The 25557-nt window shown below is 43.9% G+C and overlaps 2 protein-coding genes and 1 long non-coding RNA gene across 8 annotated transcripts in view; 2 read left to right on the forward strand and 1 right to left on the reverse strand.

The window, feature by feature from the left end:
* Nucleotides 1–517: 517 nt before the first annotated feature.
* YKT6 (YKT6 v-SNARE homolog) lies at nt 518–16957 on the reverse strand. 3 transcript variants are annotated; one of them, XM_081171861.1, is made up of 8 exons: nt 16826–16957; nt 15016–15156; nt 13213–13295; nt 8776–8876; nt 7324–7428; nt 6783–6848; nt 4783–4884; nt 518–3092 (listed from the first exon to the last, which is right to left on the reverse strand). In XM_081171861.1, the coding sequence occupies exons 2-8, from the start codon at nt 15117–15119 to the stop codon at nt 3057–3059; spliced, it is 597 nt and encodes a 198-aa protein (XP_081027987.1). In that variant the 5' UTR covers nt 15120–15156; nt 16826–16957; the 3' UTR covers nt 518–3056. The 3 variants fall into 3 exon arrangements, with proteins under 3 accessions (XP_081027987.1, XP_081027989.1, XP_081027988.1); XM_081171863.1 differs by lacking the exon at nt 16826–16957 and adding an exon at nt 16567–16668; XM_081171862.1 differs by lacking the exon at nt 16826–16957 and adding an exon at nt 16295–16415.
* Nucleotides 16897–25557, forward strand: part of GCK (glucokinase) — a 53141-nt gene continuing 44480 nt past the window's right edge. For 2 of the 4 annotated variants that reach the window (XM_081171739.1, XM_081171740.1), the window contains exons 1-2: nt 16907–17002; nt 20125–21020. Coding sequence is in view for 2 of the 4 variants with exons in the window: in XM_081171740.1 (XP_081027866.1) it covers nt 20976–21020 (45 nt within the window). In the remaining 2 variants the exon portion in view is untranslated. Of the gene's footprint in view, nt 17003–20124; nt 21021–25557 lie in introns of all 4 variants that reach the window. The other 2 variants (XM_081171737.1, XM_081171736.1) reach the window with 2 other exon arrangements.
* LOC308574305 lies at nt 17020–19040 on the forward strand. The gene is made up of 2 exons (XR_014002467.1): nt 17020–17411; nt 18416–19040. It is a non-coding gene; the product is annotated as an uncharacterized lncRNA (long non-coding RNA).

The following is a 25557-nucleotide window of genomic DNA, read 5'->3' on the forward strand; positions in this document are numbered from 1 at the left end:
TACTGTAATAACTGACACGAATGTGCAAGTCTAAGGCAGAGACAGGAGGCTCCTACAACTTATACTTCTGCTATCTCAATTAAGAAACACTGGGAACAGAAAAATAGATCAGTATCCTGAAGAAAAAGCAACTCAAGTATTCCAAGGGATTGGTCTACATAGCCCAAAGCTGAACAGCCCCCTGCAAATCTAAACCGATCAACTAATCACACAGGAAGGCCCAGGAGGATCTGGCAAGAATGAGGTAAATCTGTAATATCAGGCATTGACACCCTACCATATAGTGGTAGATGCTGTATCTGGTTCCTGCATATAATTCCGGAGCCAGGGATGGGAGCCTGTGGCTCACCCCCATGTGGGACTCCCACTCCTAACAGCCTTGGCCAATAGGGCCAATTTGTCTGGGATGATGGGAGTTGTAGTCCAGTACCATCAGAAAGGCTACAGGTTCCACACGAGCAATTCAACAGTTTGAGGACCGTCATTCATTCTTGCATGGATGATATGAGACAAGCCATTTTTGAACCATCAAGTGATAACTTTATCCACGTAGGTATAATCCATTAACCAGTACATACAGAAGTTAGGCCATATTTATTAAAATACAATCTTTAGTAAAAGCTTCCACATTAGAAAGAGGACAGGTACAGAGGTGTGAGCACATGAGCCTAAGGGGCAAAACACTTTACAAATTAGCCTTGCTGTTTTACTTCTCGGGGTCAGTTTCTGAAGTTAATTTTCAGTTTAAAAAAATGACAAACGGGAACAGTTGTTCTCTCCCAAAGCAAGGAGGAATGGAAATCACTGTGGCTCACTATCTGGCCTCTTGTTAGGAGAGAACTCGTTAAGATCAAGCCCAGAAGACCATTAACAAAAAAATGGGCTTTACAGAAAAGACAGGCCTCAGATAGCAGAGATCCGAGGAAGAAGAAAAAAGAAATTAAGGCTGGTGATACACTGGCACTAAGCGGGGTGCTGCACTGGTTCTGCCAAGGCAGCCTGCATAATAATGTCGATTCAAGTTTGTGATTGGCCAAGGTGTGCGAGGGGCTCGGCTGCAGAGAGCAAGTAAATGCAGACATAAACTGTCCCAAAACATCCACCACCAAGCCAACACAGGTCAACTATGATAACAAAAACTGAGTAAAACCCTGGGTCTCTCACTTGGCCCATTTCACCCCTGCCCTGGGCTTGGTGTAGGCTTTCTTATCAAGTAATAAATACATTGCAAAAATGGATTTGAAAGTTGACGTTGCTGTTGCCCATGAGGAAGCGGCACAGTCAAATATGTCACAAAAGCACAAAAAAGTGAACAGATTGCAAGTCACAAATTGCACTCATGCTCACGGTCCTTGTCGATAAGCCTCGGATCTGCCCTAGTGGCATTCGCCCCCTTTGCTACAGCTTGTTGCACAGTAATGGGAGCAAGGAAGACCTCCATCCCATAACCGTCCATATGCCTCTCCGGAAAAGAGGGAAGCGTTATGGTAGTGATGTCACTTCAGTTACCACGAGACCTAGATCAGAAGATAGCTGTTTGTCGCTGTCCCAGACATATACACCCTCCCAGGATCCCACTGATGTACAACAGCACAACGTAGCAGTTCCGTCCTGTTGACACCAAAGCTGCTATTCTCACGGCTCCTTCTCTAAGGCTTTTTTTTTTTTAAAAAAGTGATGCTTCTTCTCACCTGTGTGCAGACACACCCACCACAGTTGAGGTACAGAAAAGGCAAGATCAGGGTGGAACTCAATTGCAGAATAGCATCCCTGCCTCCCAAGACAGAATGGGCCTAAGAGCTCAGGCACCACTGATAGAAAAGACAAGAGATTATTATCAACGTTTTCTGGTATTTAAACAAAACTAGCCAGCAGGGGACAAACTCTCCAGTGGGGAGGATGTAGGTCCAGCCAAGAACATTACAAGACACCAAGACGCACAACTTCAGCGGCTAAAACACTTTACACCCAATATAGGACAGGTCAAACTACAGAACTCTGGCACAGCTCCTTGTGCAAAGCAGCAGGCGGTACTTCTGGGCAATGGCACAATGCCATTAACAAGGGCTGGTTTAATACCATGGCAGGGGCACTGCCTAACAGCAGCCATAACACAACACACTGCCAGTGAAAGGGAGCTGCTGACTGTGAAAACAGCTTTCCCACATTATATGGAGAAGCATTGCAAAAGCAACAGAAGCCACTGACCAGAAAACTGACCAGTGCCATGGATAAGCCCTCTCCAAATAAGCTCTGAGATGAGACAGATTTCCAGTTTGTGATGCCATAACAAGCCTCCTTAAACATTTTTGTTTGACAAGTGGCAGTTAAGTGTTGGGAACCAAAATGAGCTGCTGCTTATCTCCTTGGCAAATGTAGTCACAAGATCAAAAGACTCTCCCAGGTTGAGTAAAAGGAAATAATTCCAAGCAGATTCTCAAGCCCAAGCTCACCCTGGGAACTTCTTTGCTCAGTCCCTTGGAGCTCCTCTGCTGAACGGGCTGCAGTCCTGCCTTGCTTCCACAACTACCGCGGGACATTTTAGCACACTGAGAAACTCATCGTCACCACTAGATGCAGTGTTGAGACTGACAAGCCAAGTCTTGGTCCTGGCTTGCAACCGTCAGGTGGTCAGACTGTTTTCTTAGTGTTACGTAAACATACAGCAACAGATACATAGTGAGTCCACATCTGCTTGCAGGTTTCAGAAAGAAGCAGGGCAGAAAGCCCCACATGGTGGCTATCCACCAGACTGCTAGATCAGGGAGCCCATTTGGTACCAATGGAAAAAAGTCAGTGTCTATCCTCAGCCTCATAGTACAAGCATCTTGAGGCCCAAGATGCCTTTTTTCAAGAGGAGAAAAAAAAGATTGTTTTAAATTCATGAACCACAACATCATATCCTTTTTCAGTGCATCCAGCCTGGCTGAGGTGGCTATATCCGGAAATAAGGAGTGCCATGGGAAGTCGTAGGAGTGCGTCTTTTCACTGCTGTGTCCTGGAGCCCTGAATGCGAATGAAGTCCAGAGCAGGTGGCAGGTTCCAGCCGAAGGGGGTCACATGATCTCACAGCACGAGTTCTGCTTGCGGGCCTTAAGAGATGGTTTTAAAAAAAGGACATACACACATTGAGAGATTCCCACTTAAAAGGTTTTAGCAAGTCAAATCCTCAGAAGCCTCCTTGTACAGAATCTCCTTGTGTCAGTATCAGCTTAGTTTATGCATTTTATCTGTCAAGAATACTTATTATATTCCACCCTTCAGTTTTTTAAAAAATGTCCAGAGAGGTTCATATATAATAAAAAAACTTCAACAATTATAATCCAAAGAAGGCAAGAGCACATCTGGAAGGCCTCAAGCAAGAAAGCATCCTCCCCAGTCTCCATCCGCTTGAGGGTGGGTGGGAGTCAGTCAAGAGGACTTCTCCTGATGTGGTAGGAAGTGGTCCATAACGTGCCTGGGTCCCAAGCAGTTTAGCGCTTAAAAAGTGACCACCACCACCATATTGCGGCCCCCCAGAATCACATGCATGGGGATTCCCAAAACCTCATCTATGTCTGGTTATTAAGGGAGGGATGTGGCTGGTTTATTAATCTGTCCTGATTTCCTAAGTACAAACACTCAGAAACCAGGAAAGGAATTCTGGAGAGAGATAGAAATGAAATCCCTAAGGACCATGACAGCTCCTGTCTCTGGAGTGGGGAGGAGAGATGTTCCAGAAGGGAAAAGGCTGGCATGGGAAGGAGCTGCAGGGTAGGCTCCTCACAATACCTGTACCAAGGAAAAGATACCTAAGAATAGGGCCAGAGGGCTGCATCCAATGTTAGTCCTAATCCAAGGAGACCCACTGAAATCAATTGACATGAGTAACTTATGTCTGTTTATTTCAATGGGTCTGTTATGAATAGGACTAGCACTGGCTACAAGCCAGAGGAAGCCAAGTGCTTATGTGGGCCGAACCAATATCAAGATGTCTGAGGCATGCAGTAATTGTCATTTAGGTCAGGATGATTTTTATTTCATGTTTCCATTTGCAATTCACAAACTTTTTCAACAAGAAAAATCTTGTTAGTTCCACCCCCCACCTAAATTTCCTGTATTTAAGGGCTCTTTCCATTTCATCTCCAGCTAGGCAGATAATATAATCTAACTGTTCATGATAGACCAGATTCCATTTCCAATGCAAATACCTGTACAAGAAAGCCATGATTCTCAGACAAAAACACTCATTTGCTGCCCACTTTTTCCCTTTCCCCCACTTATAGAACTGTTGGATGGTTGTCATTATTTTTACGAAATAAATGAAATTATTGCAGGAATTTCTGAATTTGATCACCACATTGTGGAAGGGAGAGACATCTGAAACCACATTTTATTTTTTTAAGATAGAGAAAAGAGCAAGCCCAATTATTATCAATAGAGAATAGATCATTATCAATTATCTAGCATGTTAATGGAAGCCAAACCTCCCTCTTCCTAAGTGTATGGCAGCCTATTACAATGACCCAGCTGTGTGGATCTGCAAGGAGAATTATACTTTACTCAAGAGAATCTGTTGCTAGAGTCCTAAACATCACAATCCACAAGAGCTTTTCACAGATCCAGGACTAGCAAGAGATATGAGAATTACTTCACACCCTGCCAATTCCCCCCAGGAATTACATGGTAGGTGTCTCACAACACTTGGCTCTAAGAACATACCACCCATGAACACTCTGCTGGAAAGACAGAGGAGAAGTCAGTGAGACAAGATAGTTGGGCCTCTGGCCACAATCTACTTACAGTTTTGTAGAAGGCTTTTGACTGAGTTCCTAGAACTTCTGATTTGGACACCAAGTCATCCAGCTTCTCTCCTCTTTCTAACAAAGACTCCATGGTATTGTGCTAAGTGAGAAAAGACAAAGCTGAAAGATGGAGGCTGCGCGTGGTCAATAATTATTGCAAGCCCAGCTGCTCAAACTGCAGCAGAGAGCAAGTTTAAGAATTGGCAAAGCCACGGTCACAGAGCTCCCCACCCCTTCGTATTATAAAATAGTAATAAAATGAAATTCTGCTTTCTGGCTTGGAAGGTGCTTATAAAGTATTGTTGGTTTTTAAGGCAAGGTTCTTGGACTCTGCACACACCTGGCTCTCACACAGACTAACACTCCATTGCTGTCACCGCTACAAGCATTTATTCGTCCCTTCCTCTCTCACCTTGGCCCCTGCCAAGAGGTGTGTAAATTCTAAACCCAAACTATTCTTAAAGGTGCATGCCTGCTTATACATATAAATAAAAGCTTTTGCGCCGTCTTCTTTCTTTATGTTTGGGGCAAGAATCTGTTTTGTGTCCCCTTCTTTTTCTAGCAGCAGAGCTTGATGACATGGAGCTTTTTCAGTGGTGGCCCCTGCTCCTCAGCATTCTCTGCTCAAGAGAGGGACACATGCTGACCTCACTGCTTGCTTTCAGCAAACCTCCCTCATCCTTAGAGCTCATTCCAGTTGCTGCTTTTTTATTGCAATTGGGTTAGCAATCTATTGTTTTCGTGTGGTGTATGTTTTATTCTTGGGTTCGTGGTTTTTTGTTTTGTATTTTCATTGTCACCTTCAGACTCTAATTCTAACAACTTACTTTTAAAATGTAAACAAAATTCTGCCTCACTCTTCAAGAGGGTTTTTTCCCCTAATTGACTGTAGAAATAGAGGCTATTCAACTATTTAAGCATGTTCTCAGAAAAGTGGGGAAGCCAACTGTATTCAAAAAGTGTAGCAGGAACAATACTTACATTTTAATTTGTCCAACACTTAAGCAGATGACTCTGTTTTCAGATGCTTAAGACTTAATGAACATTAATATTTAGGCTTAAGTTGACCATAATCATTATCTAGGCTTGGTAAGTTTTTACACAAATCTGCAAATAAACAACATCTCAAAGTTTCAGCATTTAACCCAGAGAAGTAATTCTCTGCTTCCTAAGTGTAGCTGAGAAAGCAGCACTGCTTTAAGATTTAATATATGTTAAATAGTTCCCTTCTTAGCTGCTTCAATATTCTGTTGAGATCTTAGAAGCTCAGTTTAACTACCAGCCTCTGGCACATTTCTTGAGATGGGAATAGGAATCAGGATTCAAAACAGCCATACACTGAAGCATTTGCTCATCACCACAATCAGGACATCCCTAAATTGTGGGGGAGGTAGCAACTAAAGCATGATTGCAAAACAGGACAGTCAAGACAATTCTGTTCTGTCACACAAGAAACACTAGGCTCATTATAAGAGATTGACTCAGATACTAATGACATCATAAACAGAAGCAAAGGGTGTTCCTAGCTAAAGTAGTAGTCATGACCTAGTTCCATCTGACTGCATCACTGTTCTCAGCTTAGCTCATGGCTCCTCAACCAGCTTACAGAATCACAAGTGCCCGATTAAAAGACTGGTGCAGTAACTCACACACTGTACTAATGCTGAAGAGAGCATCCTTCAAAGAAGAAAGGGGAAACCTAAGGGTTTGTTTGTATAGCTTTCACAGCTTTGTGGGACAACATATCCTAATAATGCTGTTGTAGTCTCTGAGGGACCAAGGTACAGCAAATTCTGTACTGTCCATTTTCTAAGTGGTCATGAGAAAGTCACCAAGACATTGGACTACAACTTCCATCAGCTCCAGCCAGCGGGGCCAGTGGACGGGGATGATGGGACCTGAAGACCTACAATAGCTGGGAAGGACTGTGTTGAGGAGACTTGGATTAACACAACATGTGCCAATTCCACAAGATTTCTATAAGAGGTTGCCCCTTACCAGAATGACTTTGGTCTCATCCAGCTCGGCTTGCACTTTTGTCATTGCGTCTGCATCACGAGGATTCTTAAAAAGGAACACATCACATTATTATAGAAGGTGATAGTTGAGAAACTGGAGATCATTATTAGGACATTAATTCCTTAATGAAATAATCAGAAAGTAGATTCTTCCAACTGTGCCAAGCTACATATATGACCCAAATAAAAAACTTCAACATTTTGGCACTGAAGATTTTGATAAAACAGTATTTCTTCCCTCTTCTAGAAATATTAAAAGTTCTTTGTACTCTTCCCAGAGAGCAGCCTCTTCTCATATAACATAGTAAAAACTAGATTAAGTCATGCAATTAGGACTATGGCTGCTAGCATGCAATACATGTGATCAATTAAGACATGCTTCCCCCCACCTAAACACACCCACACCCAAACAAAAACAGAATAGTACTAAAACAAATAAACATTGAAAGGCAAGTTAAAATCATGCACCAGACAACATTAAAGCTTCTTTGCTTTAATTGCCTAGCCCAGTTCAGTCATACCTGGTATTTACTAAGGTAACCATCCAAAGCTGTGTAGTTTATTGTTGCCGGGGTTCCAGAGGGCCAGTCTATCCTATTAACTTGCCTGGAAAATTCATCCAGCACCTACAATACAAACTGACAATAAGAATTCAACTGCCCTCTCACTCATGAGAGCAACCTAGACCAAGACTCTCAAAGTTCCCCAATACCATAATTGCCAGTTGCAGACAAGTGACATCCAGTTTCTGTGTTCTCTACCGGAACACACACCTTCCTCAATAGGAAATGTTAATAAATACTCAAAGTAGTTCCAAAATCCAAAATAAGTTCATGGTCAGTAACTAATCAAAACCAGTCTCTGATTTTATGCCCTTAACAAGGAGCACAGGTTGAGTGCATCCAAGGTAGTCCCATCTCTGAAACTAAACAGGTCTCCTTCCTTGTATTCACCGGGCACAAACTGCCTGGGAAGAAAGCAAATGATTTACCTTAAACAAACAAAATAAACAAAATAGTTGAACATCAAATGGCCCCAGAGCCAATCCCCTATTCTGGTATCACACCAATCACGAAAAGAAGCTAAGATACAGTTTTATGTCTGGTCTGATCAACCATGGTTTGTAATTGGCTAGGTATATTTTCCAATAAACATAGATATATGGCAACCTCTCTGCCTCCAAAAGCTGCTGCACCATGGAGATTGGAGTTAACTTATGAAACCTAAATGGAAAAAGGAAGACAAGAATATCTAAACAGATTTTTCTGTTGTGTATTTGAAGCTCAAACCTTGGGAAGGGAAGGGCTGAGAGTTTTCAGCTGAATTGGGGAAGGGAGAGGGCAGTGAGGAGGTGGTCATTTTGACTAAATCAGGCATAGGCAAACTCGGCCCTCCAGATGTTTTGGGACTACAACTCCCATCATCCCTAGCTAACAGGACCAATGGTCAGGGATGATGGCAGCTGTAGTCCCAAAACATCTGGAGGGCCGAGTTTGCCTAAGCCTGCCCTAAATCCTAGGCTGGAGTTCTAAACTATGGTTAGAGAAAACCATGCTTTGGTGTGATGCCCCAATTGAACTAATGTTTTACCTGTAATGGAGCCAAGCAATATTTATATGCAGAGTATTATGCATTGCCAGGTAACGTACAACAGCATAGAAAATGTGGTATAAAATTTTGCACTACAACTACAGGACACCATCATATTAATATCCAATCAGTGGTCCAAATAAAATTAACTCTCATAATAGAAGGCATTAAGTACCAGTAAAGCCCAAGGTAAATAAAGAAGGCTTTAGCATGTGCTGAAACTTTAAGAGCCTTAGCTCATACCTTATTTTGGGATGGGGGTAGGCCATTTCAAAGTGCCACCACAGGAAAGGCCCATAGTCCAGCTTCAAAACTTCTAATCTATGCTCTCTTGCAGCTCAACTGCAGAATCATAGGTCATCTTGGTTGAACCTGGTACTTACCTTATCCAACAAGGTAAAACAGACCCGGGATGGATACTCATTGTCTGCAATCAGCACTCCAGCCAATCCGTCATTCCGCACATAAACATGGCAGAGATACTCTGAAGTGAAGAGAAAGATGAACAACTCATGTTTCGTCCCAATAAAGTTGCTTAGTGTCTGAATACTAGATAGATAACAAATTTATTTGGGGACATCTCTGTTCTAGCATGCAGATGTTGAACTTATCAACTCCAAGTCTTTGGTCAAGATTCACTTTGAAAGAATGAATGGAATTCCCCCACTGCAGGACTGAGGCAGCTTCCAAGCACAAGGAAGAATTGTGTTTGGGTAGCACTGAATAGCACACAGCACAGGAAAAAAAATGCTTCATAGCACAGAGAATGTAGAACCCCCATTGGTAGCACTGTGAATAAAGCTTGAGAAAGGAATAATTCAAATTTTGAGAAAGGGATAATTCAAATTGTTGAGAGCAGATCGAAAGTCTACCCAGTCAAGCGCTCTGTTCGCTCAATGGCCAGATACCTACAGGAAGTCCGCAAGAGGGACATGAGTCCAACTGCATTCTATCCGCTTATGAATGCCAGCAATTGGCATTCGGGGGCATTCTGTCTCCACCACATATTATACAGCCATCATGAGTAGCAGCCATTGACAGACTGGAGAGCCAGTGTGGTGTAGTGGTTAAGAGCAGTAGTCTCGTAATCTGGTGAACCGGGTTCGCGTCTCCGCTCCTCCACATGCAGCTGCTGGGTGACCTTGGGCCAGTCACACTTCTCTGAAGTCTCTCAGCCCCACTCATCTCACAGAGTGTTTGTTGTGGGGGAGGAAGGGAAAGGAGAATGTTAGCCGCTTTGAGACTCCTTAAAGGGAGTGAAAGGCGGGATATCAAATCCAAACTCTTCTTCTTATCCTCCATAATTTTGTCTAAACCCTTTAAAAGTCATCCAACTTGGTAGCCAATGCTTTAATGCTTTCATAGTTTTGATTATGTGCTTCCTTTTGTCTTTTCCTTCCAACATTTGGCTTCATTGGGTGGCTCCAGGTTCTAATAGTATGAGAGGAGAAAAACATTTCTCTGTCTGCTTTCTCCACACAATGCAAAATTTCATAAACACTGCATGCTTTTTTCTAAACAAAAAACTCATGATCCTTCAGCCCCATGATCATTCTGGTTGCCGTTCCCAACCCTACGATATGTTTTTTGAGGTGTGGCATCCAGAACAACATGCAATATTTCAAGTGCGGTCACACCATTGATTTGTATAATGGTATTTATTCATAATTTTATTTTCAACTCCCTTCCAATGATCCCCAATATGGAATTTGCCTTCTTCACAGCTGCCACACCCTGGGGTATCTAGTGCTGTACCAAAAATGCATTTTCCGTGAACCAGGGGAAATAGAGGCAAAGGAATGCAGACCAAGGAGAGATGGTTTGCCCTTCTAAGTTCCAAGATTTCTCCTGCCTCCATTTTCTAAATAAACTTTTCAAACCGTGAGAAAAAAGTAATGAACGAAAAATATAAGAAACAATAACTGACATAGACTTTTTCACTATTTCATAACAGGATATTGATAAATTATCTATACATATATGTAAATAAATGTATGTATGCATATTTAGATGTATAGAAACAAAGTACTGTAATGATTACCATGCAACAAAAGTTAATATCCTTAAATAGGGTTGGACAAAAAGAGAGTAAGAAAAAGAAAAGATACAAAACAGCAGTTGATCAAATTGCCCCTAATAATAAGCATCTTCGCAAAACATCCTGTACCTTATTGTTCCAGTAATCAATTTTTAAAACTCTGTGTGAACTGATAGGAGAGACAACAAAAGTCTTACTTGCCCATCAAAGCCATACCCATACTCACATGCACTACTCATCGGGGGACAGGGTGCACGTTAATCTTTCTCCATCTATAGCTAATGGTGCTGCCATCAATAAATGGAATAATATTTCTGTCATGTGGGAGTACTATATCTTTCACATATCCTAAAAGGACAAGTATGGGGTCCCTAGATAACTCATATCCTACGATTTTTTGATAAACTATTTCAGCTATCCCATGTTTTTACCCTATCAGCACATATCTCCGTATTCTCCAAATCTTTATTAGAATAAACTGCTGTAAACAGTGGCAAGCCAAAATTTGCTTGGATTTTTCTTTTTTCTTGAAGACACCATATTGTACACAACTCACTGAGACACTGAACTGCATAAATATAATCCAAGTCCTTTCTACTCCAGTGCCAGTGATTATTGTTGAGGTGTATGTTGATAATTTGTCTTCCTCTAATTCATCAGCAGTGTCAACTATTAAATCATGCATTCAAATGGGCCTGTTTGATAAAACCATTTGAAACTAGGGAGCAACATGCCTCCCCACAAAGTGACTGATAAAATGTATTCACTACAGCCTTTGCTTTTTACCTGCCCAAGCTTCTGGGATTTCACCACGTACTGTCACCTAATCATCAAGCTTTCACTGCAGCCAGGAGGGCTAGCTGTTTGCTCTGGCTTGAAAAACGTAGTAGGCTTGTGTGTTATAAGTTCTGGGCTTTGACAGTCTTTCATTTTATTTTATTTTAAGCAGTGCTTAAGTACATGGAAGCTCTATAAAGAGAAGTTCAAGAATAGTACCAAAGAAGACTAAGCCAGAAGGAATCTCAGCACACTGAGGTGGAAGACACAGTAAAGATTATACAGCCATTTATTGACTATGATGGACAGAGTAAATCAGACCACATGAAGGAAAATTGTAGCCAACTCAGAGGCCAGAGTTTGTGCTCCCATTGGGAGTAATCCTGAAACGAAGGAGAGGCAGCTTGGTTGTCAGACAGGTTTCTGCAGCTCCTCAGCTAAACATCATTCAGTGTATGACTTGGTGGAGATTCAGTGTGGACCGCCCCTCAGTTCCTGCTGCAACCATTTGCTTCACGGGAATCACAATACTTAACAGCAAATACTAATATGTCCAGGATTACTCAAACTAATATAAAGTGCAGTGGTTTTCTATACCAAAAATTAGCTTTTTTGGTAGAGCCCTCCAGGCAGTCGCTTGAACATATGGAAGATTAAAAATGATTAACGATTTGGGAGCTGCCAAAATAACAATTCTCAAAGAGCTGGACAGAACTCTGAATTTGGATGCAATTAAATGAAGCGGTGCGATAAAAAAACAAAAACAGCTGAAAAAGTACAATATAGGGACAAATCTGCACTCCACAGAAAAAAAGTATCTGTTTTCTGACATGAATGAGGATCACATAACCAAAGCCAAAACGTGGAGGAAAAAATCGGATATGAAATTATGAAAAACATTGATGATGATGATGAGAGGCAAGACTATGATGTTGAAAGCGCTTTGGAATTCAGACTGTGGGAAGCCAAAACAAAAATTATTACAATTTGGAAGACAATTGGACTTTTTAATTTTAGTTTTTTATTTTCATTGGATTTGATTTGATATGTTAATTAGATGTTTTAATTGGAAAATTAATAAACGCTTAAAAAATGTGTAGAGGTGTGGCCATGTACACAGTAGCTCCACCCATGGGGTGTGTTTGGCATGCACATCATTCAGATGGAAACCTGAAGTGTCTCTTGCTGTCCATTTTTACTGCCTCACCAAAGCAGGATTAAGTCATGTCATGTCATCCTGTAACTTAGATGGCAATGCCCAGCTCTGCAGATGCTCATTGCTTATAAGGATATGAATTTAAACTATGCTTTAAAACCCAACCAACTTAGTCTGAGGGTAAAAATAATTCAAGCAAGAGAACTGCAAAAACATTTATTCCCCTGAACAGCAGAGCCAACACACCATTTTCTTTCTGCTAGAGAAACAGTAATCACGTGAAAGATGAATGCCTCAATTCCAACCTATGTACAGTGGTGCCTCGCAAGACAAAAAGAATCCGTTCTGTGAGTCTCTTCATCTAGCGGTTTTTTCGTCTTGCGAAGCAAGCCCATTGACGGATTAGCGCTATTAATGGCTTATCGGCTTAGCAGATAAGCGGATAAGCGGCTTAGAAAAAGGGGGGGGAGAGGAAAAAACCCCCGCAGGAACTCGCAAGACATTTTCGTCTTGCGAAGCAAGCCCATAGGAGATTCGTTTTGCGAAGCACCTCCAAAACGGAAAACTCTTTTGTCTACCGAGTTTTCCGTCTTGCGAGGCATTCGTCTTGCGGGGCACCACTGTATCTTTGAAAGTTTGCAAATTTGCATCCTTAACTCTTAGTGCAGCCTTCCCAAGCCTGATGTCCTTCAGTTGTTCTGGACTACAATTCTCAGCCAGCACAGTCATGCTGTGAGTTGTAAATGGCACCAAGTCCCAACATGATGGGAGATGTAGTCCAAAATATCTGGAGAATACCAGGTTGGGGAAGGCTGTCTTAGTACAACCCAGACCTCTGTAAACTCTTACCTTGCTCCTTTACAGAAGCTCTGGTGCCAGGTTCTGAACGCTCTACTATCAGCTGACTTGTGAAGGTCATAAATTCCTGAACACTGAAAACAAAAGAGGCATGCCTCAATATTAGTTAGCAAAGCTCCCCAAGATTACCAAATGGATTACTTAAGAGCCATATATATCCCATAGAGGAATGTAACTTTACTAGCAGCTACAATGCAAATAAACTCACTGCAACACATCTGTTAATAGGAAAATAACCATAGGAAAAAACTACTATTTAAAATTGTCATTCTCCAAGCAGACTCTAAAAGTGCAAGGTTTCATTAGTCTTTCAAAAGCAGCCTCCAAGTCTACAATTCATTAAAACTGCAAGTGACAATATCCATTCAACTAAAGCATTGCTGTCAACTATTTTGGTCCCAGCCTCTGCCTATGAGCCATATGTATAACTACTGCCTAAACCATGTTGTAGCAAGACTAAAAGCTTGCTCAAAGAAATACATGAGCAGAGACAAGATGGATTCTGAGTTGCTGCAGCAGTTCTCATTTCATGTTCCATGTAATTCTGATTAAAAATACAGCTTTACTGAAATGGCTCTAATATTCAAGAGCCGAATTCTAAGCACTGTAAGATTAACGGTATGATATTTACCAGGGTACATACATTTAACTAGGGCTGGGCAATGTCAGCTTTTCAAAATTGCGATGTATCACCAGCCAAACATTGAGATCTGGGGATACATGGGGATGCTGAAACCTGGCCAAGCCAGGGCTGCTTGTTGCTGCCACCCAGCACTGGGAGTGGAGGGACTCACTCTGCTCCCAGGGCTTGGCAGCAGCATCAGGCAGCCTTGCCCAGCTTTGCAAGACACAGGGTGCAATCCACCCCAGCGCCTTGGGGAGAGGGGCCTCCTAATGCTGATGCTGCAGCTGAGCACTGGGCCCGGCGGCAGCATCAGGCAGCCTCAACACCATTCTGCAAGGATTAGGGGTGCAAGCCAACCCAGCGCCTCGTGGAGTGGGGCTGCTTGATGCTGCCGCCTACTTCACTCAGGCGGCCAAGCTCCCTCTTTCTCCCACTCCGCCCCCACTGGCACAAGCTGGAGGTAGGGGGTCTGATCAGCTGAAAAGTGGGCTTCCTTAAACTGCCCACTTCTCAGCTGATCAAGACCACACCACCTCTGACTCATGCAGTATGAGGGCCAGAGGCAATGGCGGTTTCAGAGGGATATCATGGGTGGAATTGCCACGGCTCATGAGTCCTTCTACAAACTGGTGCCAACAGGACTCAGGAGCAGTGGTGATTTCACCCACGATATACTGTCCGGTGAAGATGCCATTGCAATCTAGCCATCATACTGATCCTGGGCAATTGATACATCACCCAGGCCTACACTTAACATCAATAAACTCCATTAATGGAACATCTGAACAGGTTAGGTGAGCACACTCAAAGCTGTTTATGTTAGACTTGCAAGTGAAAGGGCCAGCATTTTGAGAGCAAAGCACATCTGTTCAGATTGGCACAAGTATCAAACCTTTTTAACAAATAGTAAAATTCTTAATGAGAAGTAACATCCTTCCAAATAAGATCATAGGTGCTTAGACATCATAAGCTTTGTTGAGATAACAAAAAATGCACATATTTTTTGCCAACTCTCAAACCAGAATGGCTTCATTAGAATTCACTATCCTGAATTCCATTCAACAAAGCCAAAGAGGACACTACAGTACAAACTCAAGTCCTTGAAGAGGACAGAGAAGAGCATCAGAGGAAAGTACCCCAGTAGTCATTCTGAGGCATTGGAAACATACCTGGATCTCTGGAAAAAGCTAAATGACGACACATCATAGGCAGCTTTCAGTAAATGCACTTTGGGATCTCCTTTGTAAAGGACACTTAAACTGTAAAGCTTCATCCTTTTATTTACTTAAGCCTCTTTGATTCTCAACAACCTGAGCAAAGGAAGAAAAAGAAAAGCACAAAAATAAGGTAGGATAAAGTGAACACAGCAGCAGTAAGATGCAATACTATGAGGAATGGATATCAACATGCGCTCCAGACTAGATTTCTATAGGCTCCAAACCTACTTCATTTACACACTGGGAAATGGAGCACAGGAAGACTGAAAGTTCACACAGCAACTCTATACACACTTACTGAGGAAGGCATGATATACAATTGCATCACTAGTCTGAGAAAACATTCATCACAGATAAACATATGAAAAACAGCAAGCACTCACTCATTATTTCAGAGATGCTCAAAGACCAAGGTTTCAATCAGGGGAAGTGAAACCTGTGGACCACCAAATGTTGCTGAACATTTGAAAACATAAGCTGCAAGTCAACCAGAGGCTCAAACAGGAGTGCTGGGACTGTCTGAAAGCAAAAGCGCTTCCAAACAGTGCTGCACTGCGCTTTGAAGTTCCAAGAATTGGGATTTCAAAGCACTGCATCCCATGACATCACAACGACACTCGGTGACTGACAAGTGGGAAGACTGATCCACCCATCAAATATGGCCTACCGGGAGGTGGGGCGATAATGATCTGGCTCGCCAGCCAGAAAAGATGTCCCAACATAATAAAGCAATCAATTTTCAAATGGTACCAAGGTACCAAGATTCCTTGCTGTTTTGCTGTATGGCTGCAATCTTACTGAAGTGCAAGACTCATGGAACCAAGTGGGACTCACTTCTATGCTTAGGACAGCTACCCTCCTCTGAAAGCAAGACGGAAAGAGAAAAGACTATTTGGTCACAGACACTGGACAGTCACTGCCGGCAGAAAATGAGGGACTAGAGCCCTGGGATTCAAGTGGTGGGTCGGGTGTCAGGACCCACTAGTGGGTCGCTGTCTGATAATAATAATAATAATAATAATAATAATAATAATAATAATAATAATAATAATATCTTTATTGTCAAGGTGCAACAAGAACACAACCACCATGGAAACATATGGTCAGAGATGAACGCATATTTGGATGAGAAGTGGGCAGTGGTTGGGCAAATGCAGCCAGGTGGGTGGGGTATGTATGTATGTATGTAAATAAATAATAATTATTATCATTCCTGGGCATGAAAAGATACCTGGACTAGAAGGGCAAATGAGACAGGCGCCACATGAAGGGTGGAGAACCCATGCCTACCTCCAGCTCTCTCTGTCCCACCAGCAATAACCCCTCCCCAAGCAACATCAAGAGCCCCCACCCCTGGACTAAAGCCTAGTGGCAGGGCGCATGCGCTGCAGAGGCCTCCCACCCCCACCCCCGGTTCAGCCTCCAACCGAAGGCCTCAGGTGACGAGGAAGGCCCTTTAAGAGCCTCTGGGGGAGCAAGCGGGGTGAAGCGGAGGGGCGTCACCTGTGAGGCAGGATAAAGCGCCTCGCTGCGCCCCTGAGGGAGGGAGGGAGGGAGGGAGGGAGGGAGAGCCCAGCGCTAGGCCTGTCGCCTCGGCTTCTCGTAAGCGCCGGGCGAGGGGCAGCGATGGGCGGGAGGGCCCTCTCGCCCCCCCCCGCCTGGGCCCTGCGAAGTCCCCCGCCGGCCACCCACCTCCCTCCCTCTCTCCCTCCCTCAGCCGACGACGTCGACAGGTCAACGGCCAAGCGCGCGCCTCGCTCACCTCACGGCGCGGGGAGCTCCGATTCTGCTCCGGGCGGCGCCCCCTCCCACGTCACGTCACGTCTCGCCTCCCAAGGCTCCCCGAGCGGCTCGGAGGCGAATGAACGAAGCGGAAGCTTTGGACGACCCGGATGTGGAGCCCGGAGGAAGCCGGAAGTGCCGGCGAGTCGCCATAGAGGTAGGAATATTACAAGAGTGGCCCCGGTCTGTTGACATGGAGACAGGGTTGGGTTGGGGGTTTTTGGGGGGGCGGGGGGGCTTCCCCCTTTCCCTTTCTGTTTAATCGTCGGAAAGTTAAGTCGACGAGGCGGAGAGACAGTTTCCAACGCACTTCCTGGTAGCTTTTGGGGAACTGTCCTCTCTGGAAAAGATGGTCTCTAGAGTGAACTCGGAAGCTGGTAGACCCAATGCGAATCTACTCGTTATAAGTTTTGTGGGGAGCGTCGCGGGAGCGCATTGGCCGTACTGCGCGTGCGTCAGAACTCGCTTTGACTCAAGGGGCTGCAGTCGCAATGGTTCAACTAGTGAGACTTCCGGTTCGCTTTCGCAATCAGGCAAAATCCTCCATGTGCGGGGCAAGATCGGTGGTAAATATATAGGAACTGGTGCAATTTAAAAAAATAAAATAAAAGGAAATCGGCGTTTTTAAATAACCATGCCCACTTCACAGCCGCATTCACCCCACAAAGATACAACAGAAGCTTGACAACGACAGAGGCATTTTCGCTTTTAAGGAAGCTGTGCACTCAGAAATTCAGCTGGTAGAAATGTAGTGCCGAGATAATATTTTCGTGTTGATTTTCTACCTGTGTGGAGTTAGGGCATAGATAGCAGTGTCCTTTTTTATTATTTCGTTGTTGCAGTGCTCCACTTAACAAAACACGTAGGAAGAAAACGACATAGGGTTTTTCAAAAACGAGGTTGTGACTTTTAAACGTCGTCCACTAGCTGTTTGTGTTGAATCTGTTCCGTGCACTCCCATAGATGCCTACTCAAAAGTAAGCGTTGCTGGATTCCATAAGGCTTGTTCCAGATAGGTGAGCCTAGAAATATTGTCTGTGTTCTCTAAATGTAAACGCACGCAAACACTAAAATGCAGGAATTTTTTAAAATGTTTTTTTAAAAAGCTATTAAACTGTGGACTTGCAACTGAGCTGCATTTAATAGTGGTTTAGCAATCAATCTCTCGTCCTAGGGAACTCTGAGAAACGTGGCTCTGTGAAGAGAACAGGGGCCTCCTAACAAGCACGCTTAAGAAACTACAGTTCCCAGAATTCTTTGGCAGATGCTGACTGCTGGAATTGGTCTGGCTCAGGCGGTTCATAGCGGCAGCTGTGTGGACCTAGGCGATTTCCATTGATGCCACTCCTTCTGGACCAAAATACCTTTTTTCCCTTTTCCATTTGAGAACCCTAGAGCAACATTCCATGGCTGTGATGAGGGACTAAGCACATGCGGCGAGAACACAATTTAAAATGCTTTTTTAAAAACTCTGGGGCTAGGCAGCATGGTGAATTCAACTTGCTTCAAGGAAAAGTAGCCTGTTGCAACTCTTTCATTTACTCTTCCATTCCACCTTTGCCTCTCCTAGGAGAGATTCTAACCACAACCAGAATTATAAGGCAAGCTGGGTTTTTTATCGACTTGTCAAGGAGTTTGCCCCACCCAGCTGAAGAGATTTGCCCACATCCTGCAGCCAATCAGCGGCATCCTCTTCCCGAGGCAGAGCTCAGCTGATGCTCCTTCTAGCAAGGAGATTTCCTTAGCATGACGTGGCAGTGGAAGGCGGACAGCCCTCTTTCCATCCCTCGCCTATGATTTCCTACTCATGTCTATAATGTTCCATTGTTTCCATTCGGACTTAGCTTTCTCCCGCCTGGGCTGAGAATTTCAGCCGCCCACCTTCTGAAATGCTTTGACGAGGACCACTCGGGATCCTTTTTCTCCATTTCACTTTCTAAAATTCAAGGATGCTACTCATCCTGGATAATACAGGGTTGTCCCCTGTTTCAATGTGAAATGTTACATCTTGTACTGATACAGTTTGTTCTGTATTTCCGCCTCTCTGCCAAGTTAGGGAATGCATGTGTTTGGAAAGGTCTGTGAAAGGTTATGTATTTAAGCTCTGCTAGCAAAGCACAAACAGATTCACACATTCATTTGTATGTGTGCGCGACAAATTCCAGGTGGGCCATGCCGTTAGGCTGCAATAGATTGTGCTTTGAAGTCACTTCACCACCAGATAAATACATTAAAAAATCCCTGTCTCACCCTGGTCATTATTTTGCCACAACAAAGGTGGCAACCTTAAAATGTATTTTTTATTATTATTTCATTTATGATTTTCGATTTTATACATCTCAATAATCTAACAATCATTTTAACACTTCAAATCTTGACTTCCTTCCCCCTCTTTCTGCGGGTCCTTAAATTTACTTTTAATATTCCCTGCATATTCAAATTAACTTAATTTGCTCATTTATTCATCTGCTTCAAATATATACTCTTATTACAATAATCCTGCTAATGCTCTTATCTGTTTACAGTTTATTTGTAAATATTAAATTGACCATTTCCATTCTTTTGTAAAAAGTTTGTTATCTTGATTTCTTATTCCAATAAGTTTCACCATTTCTGCATGTTCTATAAGTTTTTGTATCCATTCTTATTTTGCTGGGACTTCTTCTTTCCATTTTTGGGCAAGTAACATTCTTGCAGTTGTAGTTGGAAGCAACCTTACAATGTAAACCCCTACAATAAGTGTGGGACAAGACATTTACTCGGTGGGGAAGAGGCTGCAGCTAAGTGAAAGAGCATCTTTTTTTGTGTAGGTGACCCTAGGCCCTCAATATGAAATTTTACATATTGATCTGACATTAGAAGACAGACCTTTGAGTGCAGGCTTGTAGGAGTTCCTGTGATTGAACCACAGCATCTTTCTCTAGAAACCCAGGTGGGGAGCACCCCTATTCCTTACTTCTCTAGGCCAGGTGGGCCAATGAGGATGAGATATTCAGCAAGGAAATCCTTCTCTCTTAAAACTGAAGCACAACCAGTCTGTTTCGATGCCTAATAACAAGTACCAGCATGACAGCAATGAATCCCTTGCTCAGGTTGTTCACTGCCATGGTAAATATTCAGAATCAAAGTGATGGTGGGGATGCGGAAAACAGTTTCACCTTGGGAGAAGGAGACACTCTATCCTCTGACACTCCCACTTCTCATTGGTTTCTCCAGGCTGGATATGGAAGCACCTAAATCCCCCCACTTCTCCCTTTTTATTATTTTTTTTAAAACCAGCCTTTCATTCCTTGGAAATGGGTTGCTGTGACCCACCATCACTATGGGAGCAGAACAAGTTGCTAAGCCCTGCAGTGGAGTGGTTGCTGTAGCAGCTGCAAAGTGATAATGTGGCTGTTATGCCCATTCGAATTAAGCCCTATTCCCATGGTAGCAGTATTCCGCATGACAGCTTTAATGGCATGGGCAGGAGGGGATCTGGTGAGGTGGTAGTGCAACAGGATTTTCACCACCAGTCACCATGGCAATGCAGGGTTAGCCTTGAGACCCCAGGAAGCAGCCTGTGTGGACGCTGGGAAAAAAGAAAAAGGGAGAACGCCACCGGCTGAAAAAGTAAATAAACTGGATGTTGAGTGCAGAAGAGGAGCTGAATTGAGAGGAAGTCGGCGAGAGGCAACGGGATCTGCGCAACACTCCCATGCGCTGTTACCTGGGCGGAAGGGAAAACTCTCGTTACTGGAACAGGCCTCATTGCTTTGCCTCTGACAAGATGCAGGTTGGCAAAATGGATCCACACAGGATGGATGTTCCTTCTCGATATACTACCAAGTGAAGCATAAAACAAGTCTAAGGCCAGGAAGACCCCATTTCGGGCAGGGAGAAATCCAGACACCAAAGGTAAAGCGGAAGAGGAAGTTTTGTCACGTGCCGAGCAACTTCAAAAGGAGAGGAAGCAACCTTATACATGAAATAAACAAGCTAAGAAAGTGGAATATTCTCAACAGGAAGAACTGCCCTCTCTGCTAAGTTGTCCCAGCAAGAAAGGAGGAGGGAAGGCAAACTGGGCATTGGGCAACTTTGGACTTTGTTGGGGACTGGTCGGAGAGCAGTTGGTGCTGACAGCTGCCCCAATGCTGGATCACAGAACTAGGATGGACAGCTCCAAGAAGGGGAAGGTAATGCTTTACATTTGTCTTCTAGTTTGGGGGAATCTCCTTGGGTGGATGCGAACCCTGCATAGGTTTGGCTGCCCTGCAGAGCATAGTACCTATGTGATGGTTCCCCATGCTGATGATTGCAAAGTCACAACCCAGAAATCGCACATGGAGCAGAAATTCACTGGTGCAATTGTCTTCTGCGATTTGCTGCTCCCCTGGTGTTGCTGCCCAGCAAGCACCCCTTCTTCATTTGCGGCAGCAGGCAAGATCCCCAAGGGAGCAGGCGGGGAAGAGGGTAGATTATGGGACCACAGGTGGGTGAAGCTGTTTGTTGCTTCTTTTTCTTCCTTGGGGAATTTAAAGCCACACACATTCGCTGGAGTGCAACCTTGCAAACCCTACCAATGGAGGGCTCCACTGGAGTAAACGAAGAGAGCCACCTTTAAAATGTAAAGTTCAGACTCCAGATCTCTTATCTCCCCGAGACTCGTTTACCTTTCTCCTTCACCCAATTGCTAATTTTGCTGAAGCTTAAAAGTGTACAGGCCAATGTTCCAAGGGGAATTAACCTGATTTTGAGAGCCTCCATTTCTGGGTTTTGCAGCTAAAGTCAATTTAAATGTTTTGCATAGGCACACTTGCAAGCCCAGAGCAGTTTGCAGAAAGTAAAAAACGCAATAGGTCAGTAACCGACGTGCATAATAAAAATCTTAGCTATCGCTGCACCATAACACTAAGAGGTCAACAAAGAACAATTTATTTTAAAAAAAAATCAGTGTAAACGACCATCAAGCTTACCAATAGATCAATTAGGAACACCCTAAAGTAGCCCCCCAACTGATGGCAACAGTACCTTCTCTTGCTTTTATCCCCAGACTCAAAAGGCCACCCCTCCTCCTCAGTTCAGCTGCTCCCTTACGAAAGCTCCCAGGGCAGGAGGGTGAAACACGGCAAGTAGGAGCTGCTTCCCCAGATGTCAAAGACATGGTGCCTCCAGAGTATCGCTATTTGTGTATGAGATTCAATCACATACCAGCAAATCCATCTTTCTCAATCCAAGTGGATTTGGTATCCTTGTGCTTACAAAACAATGAATTAAATCTATATAGTTTTTCTGTAAGGAAAGTGAAGGGGAAATGTGCTGGAAAGTGTGGCATGATGGTTGTGCAACATGCCATCATCTAACATCCCTGCAAACAAAGAAAGATTAATGTTCCTTAAATAGCTGATCTGGAAGTGACTGTGATCCCCTCCTCTCTCTCTATCACAGGTGGGGAAAACATTTGGCCATCCAAATGTTGCTGAACTGCAATTCCCATCAGCTCATGGCCAGTGGCCAGCGATAGTAGGAGCTGCAGTTCAGTGGCGCCTGGAGGGCCAAAGGTTCCCTACACCTGCCCAGCTACCTTAAAGGCTTTGTCATTTTTAGGGTGTGTTTCTTGTGTAAGATGCATTATGTTTAGCCTATTTTGTCTTCCCAACGGTCCTGTAATGTGCCCATTCTAAAAGTGGAAAAACTGAGGCTGAAGGACAGGTGCAACCCTGAGTCTGTTTAGATCCCTGATTTAGATCAGGGATGCAGAATGTCTGGCCCTGCATGCGTTGTGGACCCCAAGTCCCACCACCCTTGACCACTAGCCATGCTGGCTGGGGCTGATGGGAGTTGGAGTCCAACAATATCTGGATGGCCTAAGGTCCCCCACCCCTGATATAGATAGCTATGTGCCTAAACCTTTTGTTTAGCAGGCTCAGGATATTACTGGGGAGCAGAAAAGTTCTTAAGTGGTTAGAAAAGATAACAAGAGTATCTGGATCCTTGAACTCGTGTTTCTAAGAGTACACTGGTATCCTAATCCTCTGCATTTCTACGTAAGATCCCTTGAGATTTAAGGGATTTACTCCTAGGCAAGCGTCCACAGGATTCTGACCTATGGCAGTCTAGCCGTGCGTCTGATGCTGTTCCTTTTTCCAACGATAACATTGTGTTGCATTTCTAATAAATATTGTTGGATGGAGAAGGAGTTTGTGGCATGGCATTTCACTTAGAACTAATTCACAACGGAAAGTTAAGTAGAGAAAAGTCTTAGATGTTTGTAGGATCCTGCCCCAAAATAGTTTTCATGCCACTGTGGTAGAAGAAGGATTAAATAACTCAGGCTATCAATCTTTTTAAAAGAATCTAAATTGCAAGCAGTGGGGTGGAGGATGATCTGTCAATTCTAGTTCTTTTGGGTTCTCGTTTTCCAATTTAAAATTCAGCTCTCTACATTCCTGCAGTAATTTGCTCTTTATTTATTTGTTAAACTTCATGAAAAATCTTCAGTGTTTTTCATTGCTTTCTCCAGTTTTTGGAAGCAGTTTTGACTAATGTACACATTTTGCAAGCAATTTCTCTTAATAATTTTGTTGGTGTTGCTTCCACTGATATAATACATTCACTTTTATGCACTCTTTGCCCTAATATATGCAATTTTTATATGTATTATTTGGCTGGAAAACAGCATTACAAAATTCAGATGAGTGCAAATTTCAAAGGATGTCTGTGTTCCAGTTCATATCATTTCAAAAAGTGCAAATTTGATAGAACTAGCTTCAAATGTAAAACGAGTTGAAATTCTCCCCTCCCTTATCCTTACTAGATCAATAAAACTGTTCCAGCATTGTAGCCTTATAACTATCTGTATCTTCGATAACAAGCAGGATCCAACTGAGTCTAATAGGGTTTACTCCTAGGCAGTGGCGTAGCGTGGGGGGTGCAGCGGGGGCCAGCCGCACCGGGCGCAACATCTGGGGGCGCACGCTCGCACTCGCAGCTCTCTGCCCCTACCTGGCTCACTCACTCTCTCTCACTGCAGTGCTGGCTGTGCGAATCCGATCCGAGCCGCTGGGTCGCCGCCCACTGTGGAGGGGGTGGGTGCCAGGCGTGCGGTACGGAGAGAGAGCGAGGGACTATCTGGGGGAGGGACAGTGCAGCGGCCGCCCAGCGCAGCGCTGAGCGCGGGAGAGAACCACACCAGACCAGACCAGGCAGCAGCAAGAAGAAGCTGGCAGCGGCGGCAGGTTAGGGGTTAGGGGGCGCAAATTACTTGCCTTGCCCCGGGTGCTGACAACCCACGCTACGCCGCTGCTCCTAGGCAAATGAACATCTGATTGCAACCCAGCTGCACAACCCCAATTCCCTGACCTGTGCCACTAGAGGGGGTTAGGATAAGTCAGCATCCACAGGCAGCTTTGGGGTGGTCCTTTTGCACTGGGCCCGGCATTCCTGGCCTGTCTCCATCAGAGTCAGACCTGTTTAGCCTGTCCTGCAGCCCATTCACTTTGCTTCTGTGCAACAGCTTGAGACTGATGCAGTCTCAAGGCAAGGCTCTGTCATAAGTAGGGATAGAGGAGAAATTAAAGGTGAACCTACCTAATATGAATTTTCTGAAACACAGTCATCCTTCAAAGTTCATGCCCCCAAGTTTTGCAGTGCCAATGTAATACGGGTAGAAAAACACATATATTTGAGGAGATAACAAACACAAAATGCATTACATTTGGATAAATCATTTTGCGAAAATGTGTATATTAGGAAAAATTGCATACAAAATGTGTGTGTTAGTAGAAAACGGCACTGACGTGACTTAAAAAATAAATAAATCACAATCCGATGTGGAAATGTGGAGAATGGAAGACAGGAGAAACGAGAAACGGATAAAAACTGGAATTGACAGATTTGCCCATCCCTAGTCGCAAGCAAAGAATCTTCCTCCTCATGCATGCAAAAGGAAAGTGGTGTGCTTAAGGACTGGATTAAGGTAGCCGATGTTCTGTGGTCCAGATGTTGGGTCCAAATCCTACCAGCCCCTGCCAGCATTGCCAAGGGCCAAGGAGGATGGGAGATGAGCTCCAACACCATCTGCAGAGCACCATACTGGCTACCCTTGGCTTAGATAGGCTTCCTCAGACTCAGCCCTCCAGATGTTTTGAGACTTCAATTCCATCATCCCTGGTCCTGCTAGCTAGGGATCATGGGAGTTGTAGGCCAAAAACATCTGGAGGGCCGAGTTTGAGGAAGCCTGGCTTAGAACATTCACTTGTGATTTGCAGAAGGAAACTATGTACCGTATTTTTTGCTCTATAAGACTCACTTTTTCCCTCCTAAAAAGTAAGGGGAAATGTGTGTGCGTCTTATGGAGCGAATGCAGGCTGCGCAGCTATCCCAGAAGCCAGAACAGCAAGAGGGATTGCTGCTTTCGCTGTGCAGCGATCCCTATTGATGTTCTGGCTTCTGAGATTCAGAATATTTTTTTTCTTGTTTTCCTCCTCCAAAAACTAGATGCGTCTTGTGGTCTGGTGCGTCTTATAGAGCAAAAAATACGGTACCTTTAATGGCTTGGCTATGCTTTTGCTATGGAGGTGTGCATGAAAATTATCGCATCATCACCTGTACATCTGAGAAACAATCAAGGTGGAAGGGAGATTTTTAGAAGGCCCAACCTCTTCAAGCACTGCTGAGGCATTGAGGTTGCAAAGCCATTATTCCTAGTGGCCTTCTATATTCACAGCCAGG

This window comes from Podarcis bocagei, assembly GCF_964188305.1.
Source record: "Podarcis bocagei genome assembly, chromosome: 15".
NCBI classification, from domain to species: domain Eukaryota; kingdom Metazoa; phylum Chordata; class Lepidosauria; order Squamata; family Lacertidae; genus Podarcis; species Podarcis bocagei.

Excerpts from the sequence above, each read along its gene's own strand:
- YKT6 (XM_081171861.1), bottom strand. The coding sequence starts at position 15,119 with ATGAAGCTTTACAGTTTAAGTGTCCTTTACAAAGGAGATCCCAAAGTG. Across the intron at positions 8,877-13,212 it reads AGCTTCTGTAAAGGAGCAAG|AGTATCTCTGCCATGTTTAT; the intron begins GTAAGAGTTTAC and ends TCTTCACTTCAG. Across the intron at positions 6,849-7,323 it reads GTTACCTTAGTAAATACCAG|AATCCTCGTGATGCAGACGC; the intron begins GTATGACTGAAC and ends TTCCTTTTTAAG.